The following is a 15,278-nucleotide window of genomic DNA, read 5'->3' on the forward strand; positions in this document are numbered from 1 at the left end:
CAGGAGAGGTTTCTTTTCAGGGTTTCCCCTTTCTGTGATTTTCACCCCAGTGGGAGTGTCTGTTTCTTGTTGGGGATAAGGGTAAGGGTGGGAGTGGAAAATAATTGTGTTCTGAGTCACTTGGATAAAGATCTGAGGGCTAAAATTCTGGGTTTATTATTTATTGCTGAACTTCCACACGCTGAGGATATTTGCCATTTGGTCTTTCAGCAAAAGTGTTTCCGCAGAAGTACTTCCCTAAAATGTAAAAACAAAACAAAACAAAACAAAAAAACAAAAAAACCCACCCACACACATATATGTCTATAAATATTTAGATAAAAGGTAGGTGCTTCCTGATGTTCAGGACAATTCATAATAACCGAGGGGCTAGGGGTGTTAAGCGAAAGCTGTAATCCAGTGTGTGTGCATGTGTGTGTGTGTGTGTGTGTGTGTGTGTGTGTTTAGGATTGAAACTGTGGAATTGGGAGAAGCTGGTGGCAAGAGGTAGGCAAGAGACTGGGCAAATCATAGGGAAGTAAAGCGGTAAAGATGGGTGGGAGTGGAGGATTCCTGGAAGAGAAAATAGGAGACTTGGAGGAGGGAATTTTGTGAATTTTATAATAAAATAAATCACCAGGAACATGGTTTGTCTGTTCACTTATCTCCTGTAAATGCCTTTTGGGATGAGATACTTATATAATGGACATAACAATGACACTGACAGAGTCTAACTCCCGAGTAGCCATTCTTCTCACTCTTTCCGGCTTTGATCGAGGGGCGGGGAGTAGAGCTTCCTCTGTGCTGTGCCACACAGACATTAAGCTTTACCCAGCAAGGCAAGATGCCCAGTTGTCCTTTAGCTCTTATGATAGTTGGCTTAATGTCCTGGAGCTTGTTCTTGACCTGTTCTCATGCTTTTATACTTAATACCCCATTTCTTTTCCCTAAGAAATTGTGAGAATGAATGATTCAGGAAGAGGTATGTTTCTGTTGGGCAAAAGAAAGGGTTGAAATACAGTGTGGTTTATCTGTGCAGACTTGTTCAGACCCTAAATCGAAGCCACCTTTCTTACTGGAAAAGTCCATGGAATCATCTCTTAAGTACATCAACAAGAAATTTCCCAACATAGATGTTCGAAACAGCACGGTGAGTTGTTCTCTTCTCTCCTTTCTCTGAAAGAACTCTATGCTTAGATTGTTTAATTCTCCTCTTTTGACTGCCTTCATTTGAACTTGGCAGAGGGTGGAGTAGCCTTTTAGTTTTCCTAAGCTCCACCACAGGATTTTAGGTTGTGGTTTGAAAATTCTGAGAGAGAAAATGGGATTCTCCCAGGATAAGCTGGCAAAGCATTGCTCCTCTCTCTGTTGTAGATTCATGAGCACGCTTTCTTTTTGTAGAGGAAGACAGCTCTTCTCAACCCAGCAAGGTGTATATATTTTATTACTATTCTTGTTTCCCACTAAGTGTTTCCTTGCTATTTGTCTCAGAATTATTCACCAAATGGAATATCTTGTACTTTCCCTTATTAAATGTTGGTTCTAGATTTCTCACCCATCTTACCTATACCATCTTCTCATTCTGCTTCTCTGGACTTTTTTAAAAATATTTTTATTGTGATGTATAACATATAAACAAAGAAAGAAAAATAATATTTTTCAACAAGTAGTTGCAAAACAGATTTAAGCGTTTGTTATGGGTTACCATTCTACTATTATAGATTTTTCCTTCTAGCTTCTCCAAAACACTGGCGGCTAAAAGAAATATCAATCTAGTGATTTAGTAGTCATACTCATTTGTTAAATCCTATTTTCTCTGTTGTAACTCCTCCTTCTCCTTTGATCCTTCTCCCAGTCTGTTGAGATCTTTAGGCAATACCTGTTCTGACTTTTTCATATTGAGAAGGGTGTTAACACTAAAGAATAGGAAGATGTAATTAGTGATAATCTTGGAGAGGCTGGTCCCTCTGGGTTTCAGAATTTATTGGCCTAGGAACCCTCTGAGAATTATAGATTCCAGGAAAGCAAACAGTGCATGAAACTTTTATAGAGTCTCAGTTTGAGCCCTAGGTGCTCTTAAGAGTTAATAAGAGTGATGTTGGTTGGGGTTTAGTAAACTATGGCAATTAGCATTATCTGACTGAAGCTTGCATAAGAGTAGCCTCCAGAATAGCCTCTTAACTCTATTTGATCTCTCTTAGCCACTGATGCCTTAGTTTATTACACTTCTTTCCCCCCTTTTGGTCAGGAAGGTATTGTCAATCCCACAGTGCCAGGGCCAGACTCCTACCTAGAAATCTTGTCCCATCTTGTCAGGGAGACTTTAACTCCTGAATGTTCTGTCCCATATAGTGGGAAGGGTAATGATTTTCCTTGCATAGTTGGGCTTAGAGAGAGAGGCCATATCTGAGCAACAAAAGAAATTTCCTGGAAGCACTCTTCAATGAGTAGTTACAGGACAGATTCCAGAGTTTGACATGGGCTATCATACCATCATCTCAGATTTTTCCTTCCAGCTGCTCCAGAACATTGGAGGCTAGAAGGAATAAGTATTTTTTTATCATCACAATCGAGTTTTTTCGTGTGTGTGAAAAATAACATATATACAAAAAACCCAATAAATTTCAAAGCACATTACCACATTAATTGTAGAATGGATTTCAGAGTTTGGCATGGGTTAAAATCCCATAATTTTAGGTTTTTACTTTTAGCTGCTCTAAGATACTGGAAACTAAAAGAAATATCAATATAAAGATTCACCCATCATATTTATTTGTTAAACCCTACCTTCTCTGTATAACTCCACCATCACCTTTGATCTTTCTCCCACTCTTAGGGGTATTTGGGCTATGCCCATTCTAACTTTTTCATGTTGGAAGGGGCTGTCTATAATATGGGGTAGGGAGATGGGTCTAGCTGATATTCTGGAGAGACTGGCCCTTTTTACCAGTACTTTTAAATTATCATCCCACTATTGTCTGAGATTTATCTGGGTATTATATTAAGCTCTACAAAATTACAAGGCCTCATTCCTATCCTGGAGTTTGGGTTGTTTAAATGAGCTATCCAGAAAGATTGATTTAGATTGTATGTTACAGAAAATTTAGGTTCTAGACACAATAAACCTCTCTGCCTTTGGTCTGATACAGTAATTGAAGGTCTAGAGTACACACACTATCATCTTTTACCCTGTATTGTGATTTACCTTAGTCCCAGCCAGAATGGCTTTGTTTTTTTCTCCTAATTGAGGACTGATCTCTTTTTTGGTTACTTTAACTGTTATTGTACGTAGCTATGCTAACTTTGAGGGTTGCAGCACTCGAGCTTTGAGTCTTAGGTGTCAAAATTCCAGGGAAACACCGGCTGATACACTTAAAATTCAGAGTCTCAGAATCTAGAAAATACACTTATGACTTCACACTAAGTGTGGCTGTTATGAGGGTTACACAATCCAGGTTCCAATTTTCCCGCAAGTATTTTGTGAAAGAGACATTAGCATATATGTTCTTTTGTTTGTGGCCTATTCTGCGCAGCACGCTGTCCCCAGGGTTCCTTCAGTTCCTCATGTGCCTCTTGACGTCCTTCCTTTCTGCAGCCACACCATGTTCCATCATATAAACGTATCACAGTTCACCATTCTGCCTTCCAGTCACTGCACCCCTCAGCTCCCTCCATCCATCGGGCATCATAGACAACCGTCCAAAATAAACACTACATGTCTCATAGTATCCTCACTTGGCTCTACAATTAACAGCACTCTAAATTTTAGACAATTTTCGTTGGGCCATAGAGACAAAGAACTGACAAACACAGCTTCACCAATATCAAATCAAAACTACCCCTTATCTCTTGTCCCTCCCCCTGCAATTAGTTGCCCCTGGTGGTGCTGTGGTGTTGTTGATGTCTTCCTGTTAACTATTGGCCATAGCATGCAATTTTATATTTTCCCCTCTACCTCTCTACAATTGACTCTTTGTCCAATATCACACCTTTGAAATGGTTCATGTGAGAACGTATTTATAATTGTAGATTTCATCAGTGGAATACATAGCACCATACATCCCCTTTCAATCATATTCACCTTCAATAAAGCAATGTTACTTATAACCCCACTAATTAGTGACCATCACTTCTGTCTGTTCCCTTGCAGTTAAGGTTCCTCATCCTTTCCCCCATCTCGAGCTTCTATGTACCTCTAGGTCTGCTATATGCTACAGTGTAACCTCTGAGATGACCTTTACCAGAATCATAATAGTGCAGCGACTTTGATATACATTGTAAACCTCTTTGGCTTGAAGTGTCTTTGAAATCTCTTCACATGCAATCTTCCTAGCTAGGTAGAGAATCTCCTCCATTTAAAGACCTTTGGAGAGTTGAAGAATTTTCTGTTTCCTCTGTTTGTGTATTTCAACCTTCTTTAAGAATGTTTTATGGCTACTCCTTATTCTTTTTGGGTTATTTTGATCAACTGTCATCTTTTTTTTTTTTTTTTCGCATGGGCAGGCACTGGGAATCGAACCCAGGTCTCTGGCATGGCAGGTGAGAACTCTGCCTGCTGAGGCACCTGTGGCTCACCCTGTCATCTTATTTTGCGTTTTAAATTTTGTTTTGTGTTTTATGTTTTCCTCAGCAACATTTAGGACCTGTACATCGGGAAAAAGCTGAGATAATTAGATTCCTCACCAACTATTACCAGTCATTTGTGGATGTCATGGAATTTCGGGTGAGCTCTCTCTGGCCCAGTTCTCTAGCAGAGGCACCGTGCTTCAGACACTATTCCCTTTTTAATAGATGTTCATTTATGTTGTTTAATACAGTTATATAAGAAAATATAAAAGATGTACTGATATGGAAAGATACCTAAGTTGTATTGTTAAATGATACAGATTAATAATAATATAATTGTATATAGTTACAATACTAGTTTTATTTAAAAAGACACATAAGCTTATATGTACATAGGAAAGATTTGGAATATTATATATTAAACTGTTAAAAATAATTATCTTTAGGGTGAATTGTGATTGGCTTCAATTTACTAAGATGTACATCTTTGTATTATCTGAGCTTTTAAAATGTTTTAAATATTTTCCCTAATATTTTATTTCAAAACTACTGAAAATGAATATTTTCCTACTCTTCACCTGTATTTACTAATTGTTAGTATTTTGCCACATTTGCTTATCTCTATTTTTTTTCCAAATCATTTGAGAGTTAATGTTGATGACATCCTCCCCTCATACCCCCAAATAGTTTAGCATGCATCTCCTACGAACAAAAACATTTTTTTACCTAACTCTAATACAATTGTCATGCTCAGGAATTGTAACATAGTCACAATTTTATTAGCTAATACACAATCTGTATTAACAGTTCTATAGTTGTCTGAAAGATCATACCTTGAATTTAGTTGTCATATTTTATTAGTTTTTAATCTGGAATAGTTCCGTGGCCTTTGTCTTTTTCACAACACTGACTTTTTTGAGGAGTCTGGGCTAGTTATTTTTCAGAATATCCCTCAATTTGGATTTGCCTGATTGTTAACAGATTTTGATAGGAACACTATAGAGGTACTATTTTACTTGAGTTTTTGATAATGGGCATATATTATTTTTGTAAACAAAACATCCTATATGTTAAACTTATATAATATGATTTTTTTGAAAGCAAATTGATACTGTATTCAAAAGTCTTAAAAATGTCATTTTTTTGTAGCAATTCTTCTAGAAATTTATCTTAAGGAAGTAGTCAGGTAAGAGTGCAAAAATATATGTACAAGAATGTACTCTGTTGCATAATATATGATAGCAGAACTTAATAATTGGTATGTTCAATAATAGAGGTTTGGTTAAAAGTTTATGCCTATATATGAAAATTGTATAGCTGCTAAAGATGGCAATATATATTTGTATTGATTGGCATGAAAAAATATTTTTCACATATTGTTTAGTGAAAGGCAAATTACAATACAGATTAAGAACTAAGATGTCACCCAAATATATATTTACATAAACATACATATAAAGAAGATGGGAATTTCTAATTGGTGATTTTATGAGTGGTTTCAAAAAATAATTAAAATATGCTTGCCTGCATTTTCTAATTTTTCTACACTGAACATGTATTATTTATGTATTCAAGAAATAATGCAAATTTTATCCCTCTTTGCCTCTGAGTAATCCATATTTCTGGTGATCTTCAGATGATCTGCACAAAGGCATGACGACCTGCATCTACCCTAGGGAACTAATCCGGGATATTTATCATATCACAAATGATGGAGAAGTGGGGACATGGAGGACTGTGAAGTCTGCAGGAGGGTCAGATCAGAGGGTATCAATTTTGGAATTAAGAGCAATAGTTAGGAAGATGATAGGCCTTGGTGGAGGCAGTAGAAAGAATGCTGGAAGCATGTAAAACAAACAAACAAACTTCTTACTTGGAATAATTGGAGTCCAAATAGATTTTAAGATACCTCACAATTATGTGGCGATAAAGTTCTGAGACTAAAGTGTTTGGTCATTTAGAACAAGAAGGGAAAAAGGGATATCTGTTGCATCATGAAGTAGGTAGGTTCTTTTTTGTTTGTTTGTTTTCGTTTTTGTATGGGTAGGCACCAGGAATTGAACCCGGGTCTCCAGTGTGGCAGGCAAGAATTCTGCCACGGTGCCACCATTGCACCAGCCAAGTAGGCTTTGAGTCAGGCAGGCCTGGTTTCAAATCTCAGCTTTACTACTTACAAGCTTTGTGACTTTAGGCAAGGGACTCTTTGAAGCCAGTTTCATTATCTATAAAATGGGGAAGTAGATTACTTTAGTGTTTATGAGGATTATATGAGATAATGCATGGAAAATATCTAGCCCAATGTTTAGCACATAATAATGTGATAAGCCAAGAAATATTAATTCTATTTCCTTCTGATTCCTTGTATTGAGTATATGATCTGTGTAGTGACAGTGACTGTGAAACTGACTGAAAGTGAAACTCAGGCATATTCCTCGGGAGCTGTGTTGTTTGTAGGCAGGCATTACAGCAAGGTCCTATAGCACTTGCTATTATCAGCCATTCTGGGGGGTGTGTAGTGCTACCTTATTGTGGTTTTAATTTGCATTTCCCTGATGACTAATATTGTTGAGCATCTTTTCATGTGCTTATTGGTTATTCCTTTTCTTTTGTGAAGTGCCTGTTCAAATATTTTCACCACATCTTTTAAAAATAAAAATATGTGTACTCTTTAATCTAGCATTTCAACTCTTGGTGTTATCCCATAGAAATGAAATTACCAAAGTGCATTAATAGGGCCAGAAACTGGGAACAAAGACAGTCACCTTCAGCAGGAAAAAGGCTATTTATTGAGCATATTCTCCAGGCTGAACTCATTAGTAACTCACTTTCCTCAGATTCTGGTAGAACTTGTCACCTTCTCTTTATTATTATTATTTTTTCATTATCATCTCCAATTCTACCCCCAGGATCATGTATATGAACTTCTCAACACCATTGATGCTTGCCAGTGCCATTTCGATATTGTAAGTCCTTTGCAATTTTCTTCCACTCTAGAGCCCCAGAAAATATTGGGACTGTGTGAGGTGGGATGGGACTAGAAGAATGGCTATTTTATTCGTTCCTTCTCAGGACTATAATTCTTTTATAAAAAGTGCTGAAGTTAAATATATTTATATGTTAAGCAGATCAGCCATGTGACTTATTTAATGCAAAATTACCCAAAAATCTTATTCCACCTCCCCCAGCTCCCAAAATACTACCTTATTTCCTAATCTCTGTATATCTTGAGCTCACTTTACCCCTGACTTTTGTTCTATTTTTCTCCTTTTAAATTTTCAATCCTATTAGTTCCTACTTCCAAATAAACCTATTCAGAGTCTATTTATCTCTATCTGGAATGGTTGGAGAAATAAAGATATTTAGATTAATTGAGATGTTCTTGGGTTCTTATGTATTTTCCTTGAAGAATCTCAACTTTGATTTCACTCGAAGTTACCTGGACTTGATTGTGACTTATACCTCAGTTATTTTACTTCTGTCACGGATTGAAGATCGTCGGGTACTCATTGGCATGTACAACTGTGCTCATGAGATGCTGCATGGGCATAGGTGAGTCAAGGGGATATACTGTATGAAGAGTCTTGCACATGGTGCTGTGAGATAGATGTGGATTCAAAGGAAATAGATGCCATGCTTTCTGATAAGTCACCCTATAATCTACACGATGATCCAGGCAAGACAAAACAATTTAGAATACTTATAAAGGCATACACCAACAGGTGTGCTTTTACGTATAGTTAACTTTGGATATCTGCTAATGGATTATGCAGTTTGAATTTCCTTTTATAAATTTATAATCCTGGACTGCTTCCACTATGCTTTTCTGGTTATTACAAAAACAAAGAGAAATCTTTTAGGATTTGTAGGAATGATATTAGTAAGATAAAGCCTTTAGAGGTAAGTAAAGTATGATAATACATTTAAAGCCAAATATAAATCACTTTTGGATTATCTGCAATTTTTCCCCCTTCGATTGTGCAAACATAAGTATGTAAGGATGAGAAATGAAGACCAGAGGAATCAGAGTGATGTGTGGCATATTGTTCTGTGCATGTATGTGTTCCCATGCATCCAAATGGATACTGAGATGTTTTAGTTTCCTGGCTGCTAAAACACATACCAGAAAACAGGTTGGCTTAACAACAGGAATCTATTGGTTCCTGGTTTCAGAGGCTAGGAGGCTTGCTTCCTCTCAGTGTCAGTATTTTCTGGCTGGCCAACAGTCTTGGGGGTTCCTTGACTTCTCTGTCATATGGTAGTGCACATGGCAGTGTCTTTCTCTTCTGGGATCCATTGACTTCCATTGTCTTGCTTCTCCTGTGGCTTCTTTCTGTGGCTTTCTCTATAAGGCCCCTAGTAATAGGATCTTGATTCAGTTGGGCCACACTTTAACTGGAGTAACTTCATCAAAAGGTCCTGTTTACAATGAGTTTGCACCCACAGGAATGAATTAAGATGAAGAACGTGTTTTCCTACAGTACACAACTCCAAGACACCACATTAGGCACATGCCTTACCCATTAGCATTGAATATTGTATATCCTTTTGGTTATATGCAGATTTGAGTTCAGGTATATTTCTTGAATTTGCAGTGATCAATAGGAATTCATATATCCACGTATCCAACCCTGTTTTAGATGCTTGTAAGAAAGAAACTTTCATAGGCCTGCTCCAGATTCTCTGGTTCTAGCTAATCATAGCTTGGTGCACTTGGGCCTGGAGTGGGACGTCTGTGTATGTTATTCATAGTTTAGTATATATATCTTTGGAGGTGGTAGGGAATGCCAGTGTATGCATATATCTTTTTTTCCCTAAACAATGGAACTTTTAAATTTATTTATTAATTAAAATTAAAAAAAATATGACAACAAACACATTCTTAACATGATCATTCCATTTTACATATATAATCAGTAATTCACAATATCATCACATAGTTGTATATTCATCATCATGATCATTTCTTAGAACATTTGCATCAATTCAGAAAAAGAAATAAAAAGAAAACAGAAAAAAAATCATACATGCCATACCCCTTACCCCTCCCTTTCATTGATCACTATCATTTCAATCCACTAAATTTATTTCAATATTTGTTCCCCCTATTATTTATTTTTATTCTGTATGTTTTACTCATCTGTCGATAAGGTAGATAAAAGGAGCATCAGACACAAGGTTTTCACAATCACACAGTCACATTGTGAAAGCTACAATCATCTTTAAGAAACATGGCTACTGGAACACAGCTCTACATTTTCAGGCAGTTCCCTCCAGCCTCTCTATTACATCTTGGATAACAAGGTGATATCTATTTAATGCGTAAGAATAACTTCCAGGATAACCTCTCGACTGTGTTTGAAATCTCTCAGCCATTGACATTTTATTTTGTCTCATTTGGCTCTCCCCCCTTTTGGTCGAGAAGGTTTTCTCAATCCCTTGATGCTGAGTCTCAGTTCATTCTAGGATTTCTGTCCCATGTTGCCAGGAAGGACGTAGACAGGAGGAGGGCAGAGAGTTTGCTTGTCGTGTTGGCTGGGAGAGAGAGGCCACATCTGAGCAAGAAAAGAGGTTCTCTTGGGGGTGACTCTTAGGCCTAATTTTAAGTAGGCTTAATCTATCCTTTGTGGGGTTAAGTTTCATATGAACAGACCCCAGGATTGGGGGCTCAGCCTATTGCTTTGGTTGTCCCCACTGCTTGTGAGAGTATCAAGAATTCTCCACTTGAGGAAGTTGAATTTTCCACTTTTCTCACCATTCCCCAAAGGGGACTTTGCAAATACTTTTTTATTCACTGCTCAAATCACTCTGGGATTTATTGGGGCATCACTCTGAAATTTATCGGGGCATCACTCTGGGATTTATTGGGGCATCACTCTGAACAAACCTACAAAATCTTATGCTCTAAGGTTCCATGTACTTATGGTGTTCAATTAAACTGTCCACATAAGTTATATTAGGAACTAGTCAAAATATAAATTTTGTGCCAAAGAAACATTTTTTGCTTTAGTCTCACACATAAGTTAAAATTTTAAAATATTAATTACCATCTATTTTCAACACCTTGCAGTATTGACATTCCTTCTTTCTTCCTCATGCAAAAACAATTTTAAATTTGTAGATTTAGTCACTATCATTGTACACTCTAGGCATTCCTAGATTATACCATCTCAGTCTTTATCGTCTATCTTTCTGACTTCATTTGTGCCCCCAGCCCTCCTCCCTCTATCATTCTCACATTCAGCTTCGTTCAGTGTTCTAACATTATTGTGTGCATACATCTTTATTCTATATGCAAACATGAGAGTTTATGTCATGATTAGAGGGGCTTTGTGCCTGGGGGCGTTGGTGAATTTATAGATTGGTCAGGAGAGGCCTGTAATACCTCTTCCCTCCACTTTCTTCCAGTGACCCCAGTTTTGCTCGTCTGGGTCAGATGGTCTTGGAGTACGACCACCCTTTGAAGAAGCTGACAGAGGAGTTTGGGCCCCACACAAAGGCAAGTTTCCTGAAATAGTGCAGAATCCTCTGACAGAAGTATATTGTTTCCATTATTGTCACTAAGGATTCATTCCCCACTCCCCCCACAGGCTGTCAGTGGGGCCCTCCTCTCTTTGTACTTCCTCTTTGTCAGAAGGAACCAGGGGGCTGAGCAGTGGCGTAGCGCTCAGCTTCTGAGTCTCATCAGCACCCCTCCAGCCATGATTAACCCTGCCAGTTCAGACACGGTGAGTTCCCTTTTCCTTTTGTTAGTGGAGACATTCCCTTTGTTAAAGTATCTCTGTGGAGGGTGCTTCTTTCAGGAAATATCAGCTCTAAGAGTGTCATTGCCCTCTTCTAAGCTAAGCCTCTTAAGTTGGTCACTTCTTGTAGCAAAAAAGTCACTGTTGGGTCGATTGGTGCTTTTGCTTGGACAAGGATGAGTAAGTGCCTGCCCATAGAAGGAATTTGGTAAATATTTTATGGAATGAATAGTGGGTGAATGAATGATGGAGAAACAGTTATTAGGTATCTATTTAGTTCAGCAGGAACTTGAGCTTCAAAGTCAATCAATTAAATATTTTTTTGTTCAATTGCTATTGGTTTAAAATCCTTCCTTTAAAAACTTATAGTCCATAGGGAAGATATGCCATATGGTGATGAAAATACAATATTTGGTACAAGATATGATAAGTATCAAATGAGCGATTTACATTTTAAGTGGGAAAAGAATCCTAAGAAGGAAGAAATCCTGAGAAGGTTTCATCAAGTATTTCTTTCATTTTATATAAAGTATCTGAACTCTTGAAGAGAAGTTTTGTTATACCTTTTGTTTCTCCTACTCCCAGCAGAAGCTTCTTTTCCTTTTCTCAACTATATTCCTTCTGTTCTCACTCTACTTCTATTACTGACAGGTTTCCCAGCTATTATCTTATCAAAGTGCCCTAATCCAGTCTGGTAAAATAATAGTTCGTTTTGATGTTCAGATTCAAGCATGACTGCCCTTGTCATTTTTCTCCTTTAAGGGAAGACTAAGTTCAATAACTTCTTGACTATCTTTACATCTCTTCTCACAGATGGCCTGTGAGTACTTGCCCATGGAAGTGGTGGAGCGTTGGATTATTGGTAAATCTTGTGAGATTAGGTGGGACTAGATGGTAGCAGCATATTACAGTGGACTGCAAATTCTAAAAGTCTTTATCTTCACTGTTTTACCCACCTATAGTTGGATTTCTTCTTTGTCATGGTTGCCTCAACTCCAATAGCCAGTGCCAAAAGCTGTGGAAGCTGTGTCTGCAGGGCTCCCTGTATATCACCCTCATCCGGGAGGATGTTCTACAGGTGCACAAAGTTACCGAGGACCTGTTCAGCAGTTTGAAAGGGTGAGAGTCAGGAAAGCCAAGCTGATCTTCTCTTGGGATTTTTAGCTGGCCCTCCTTGCATCATTTTTTAATCTCCATGAGTGTCCCTAGGAGTATAGGTGGTAAGAATTAATACTTATTCTTGAAGCTATTTATTTGAATACTTACTATCTGCTAGGCATTTCACTAGGTTAAAGGCTACAAGGACTGGTAGAATAGCATCGAGGTTAATAGCATAGACTCTGAAGCCAGACTGCCTGTGCTTGAATTCCAGTTCTATCATTTGCTAGTTGTGTGACCCTGGGCAAGACACTTACTTTCTCCACGCCCTGCCTTGATTTCCTCCTCCATAAAATGGGAATAATAATAGTATTTATTGCATAGGGTTGTTATGAGGAATAAAAGTTAATGTTTTATAAAGCATATAGAGAAGTGCCTGCACATTGGAAGTGCAACGTGTTTTTAAATTTAAAAAAGGCAGTTCCTGCTCTCAGGGAGCTTACAAATTGATGGAAAACAGATGTACAAGTAGTTGTGATATAGTGAGGGGTAATTTGGAAGGGCATTTAAACTGACCTTAGGAAGTCCAGAAAGGTTTCCTGGGGACAAATAGACCTGAAGAGTTAAACAGGTGAAATGCAGTGCAGGGGTAGGGAGGAGGAGTGGGAAAGCAGAGATTGGAGCTTAAGACAGAGAAAGATATTCTAGGTAGAGAACCTTTCAAGGTTCTAAGAAATTCATGTAGTTCAGTGCATGGATATCTGTAATACAAAGGTGGAGATGTCAAGAGAAGGGTTTGGAGAGGTAAATTGAGGCCTTGTATGCTCTGCTATGAAGTTTGAACTTGTCCTAAAAATGATGAAGAGCCACTGAGTGATTTTACACAGGGACGTGATAGGATCAGATTTTGCATTTTTGAAAATGCAAACCTGGCTGCAGGGAAGAGAAGAGATTAGGTGTGCAAAACTAGAGGCAGGGATTATTACGCAAATTAGGAGGAATTGAGAATGATGTCAAAGTCCTTGACATGGATACCTGGCATTCATTAACGTAGAGAACATGTGAAGAAAGGTAGGTTTTCTGGGGGAAAGGCTGTAATTCAGTTTTTTTTTTTGCATGGGCAAGCCTGGCAGGCGAGGACTCTGCCCGCAGAGCCACCATGGCCCGCCCTGCAATTCAGTTTTGAACAGGTTGAATTTGAAGTGTACACAGCTCTAATATCTTTTGATTCTGTGCTAAATTCATTAAAGGATGATTTGGAGAAGGGAAATGAGGGTTATGAAGTGCCACTAGTGTGGTTACATTGATACTGGGTGAGAGAGGACAGATATGAGGAACCTGGAAACCAAAGAGTCTAAGTAATGCTGGAATTTTGAGCATGGGTTTACCAGGATTAAAAAGAGGTATGACTCAACAACAAAAAGACAGCCAACCCAATTACAAAATGGGAAAAAGACTTGAACAGACACCTCTCAGAAGAGGAAATACAAATGGCCAAAAGGCACATGAAGAGATGCTCAATGTCCCTGGCCATTAGAGAAATGCAAATCAAAACCACAATGAGATATCATCTCACACCCACCAGAATGGCCATTATCAACAAAACAGAAAATGACAAGTGCTGGAGAGGATGCGGAGAAAGAGGCACACTTATCCACTGTTGGTGGGAATGTCAAATGGTGCAATCACTGTGGAAGGCAGTTTGGCGGTTCCTCAAAAAGCTGAATATAGAATTGCCATACGACCCAGCAATACCATTGCTGGGTATCTACTCAAAGGACTTAAGGGCAAAGACACAAACGGACATTTGCACACCAATGTTTATAGCAGCGTTATTTACAATTGCAAAGAGATGGAAACAGCCAAAATGCCCATCAACAGACGAGTGGCCAAACAAACTGTGGTATATACATACGATGGAATATTATGCAGCTTTAAGACAGGATAAACTTATGAAGCATGTAATAACATGGATGGACCTAGAGAACATTATGCTGAGTGAGTCTAGCCAAAAACTAAAGGACAAATACTGTATGGTCCCACTGATATGAACGGACATTCGAGAATAAACTTGGAATATGTCATTGGTAACAGAGTCCAGCAGGAGTTAGAAACAGGGTAAGATAATGGGTAATTGGAGCTGAAGGGATACAGACTGTGCAACAGGACTAGATACAAAAACTCAAAAATGGACAGCACAATACTACCTAATTGTAAAGTAATCATGTTAAAACACTGAATGAAGCTGCATCTGAGCTATAGGTTTTTTTTTGTTTGTCTGTTTGTTTGTTTGTGTCTTTTTTTTTTACTATTATTATTATTTTTATTTTTTCTCTATATTAACATTCTGTATCTTTTTCTGTTGTTTTGCTAGTTCTTTTCCTAAATCAGTGCAAATGTACTAAGAAATGATGATCATGCATCTATGTGATGATGTTAAGAATTACTGATTGCATATGTAGAATGGAATGATTTCTAAATGTTGTGTTAATTTCTTTTTTTCTTTAATTAATAAAAAAATAAAAAATAATAAAAAAATAAAAGAGGTATGGTCAGCAGTGTTAAATATTTCCGACATTGAAGAACAAGGAAAAGGCCAATTGATTTGTGATTCAAAAGTTCACAGTGATCTTGGAGAGAGCAGTTTGTTTAGTGTCGAAGGTTTTATGGGGCTCAAGGGTCAGTGAGAGGTAAAAATGTTAAAGAGTGCAGGTGTCTCTTTGGGGGAATTTGGTGGTATGGGAGAATGGGAAAAGTTCAAAAGGTTGTCATGGTTAAGCGAGGGTCTTTTTAGAATGGTGGAGGTTTTGAACTTGTTTTTTTGGAAGAAAAGAGCCAGTAACGAGGGATTGATTAATGAAGTTATAAAGGGATAATGATAAAGTTAATTTCTCA

The 15,278-nt window shown here is 37.8% G+C and overlaps 1 protein-coding gene across 9 annotated transcripts in view; it reads left to right on the plus strand.

The window, feature by feature from the left end:
- Nucleotides 1–15,278, plus strand: part of NCKAP1L (NCK associated protein 1 like) — a 104,708-nt gene that overhangs the window by 57,264 nt on the left and 32,166 nt on the right. For all 9 annotated transcript variants that reach the window (XR_013155677.1, XM_077110917.1, XM_077110920.1 and 6 more), the window contains 8 exons: nt 1,019–1,129; nt 4,610–4,702; nt 7,452–7,508; nt 7,952–8,094; nt 10,951–11,041; nt 11,133–11,270; nt 12,099–12,147; nt 12,248–12,404. Coding sequence is in view for 8 of the 9 variants with exons in the window: in XM_077110917.1 (XP_076967032.1) it covers nt 1,019–1,129; nt 4,610–4,702; nt 7,452–7,508; nt 7,952–8,094; nt 10,951–11,041; nt 11,133–11,270; nt 12,099–12,147; nt 12,248–12,404 (839 nt within the window). In the remaining variant the exon portion in view is untranslated. The remainder of the gene's footprint in view (nt 1–1,018; nt 1,130–4,609; nt 4,703–7,451; nt 7,509–7,951; nt 8,095–10,950; nt 11,042–11,132; nt 11,271–12,098; nt 12,148–12,247; nt 12,405–15,278) is intronic.

Source organism: Tamandua tetradactyla, chromosome 7 (genome assembly GCF_023851605.1).
Source record: "Tamandua tetradactyla isolate mTamTet1 chromosome 7, mTamTet1.pri, whole genome shotgun sequence".
Taxonomy (NCBI): Eukaryota; Metazoa; Chordata; class Mammalia; order Pilosa; family Myrmecophagidae; genus Tamandua; species Tamandua tetradactyla.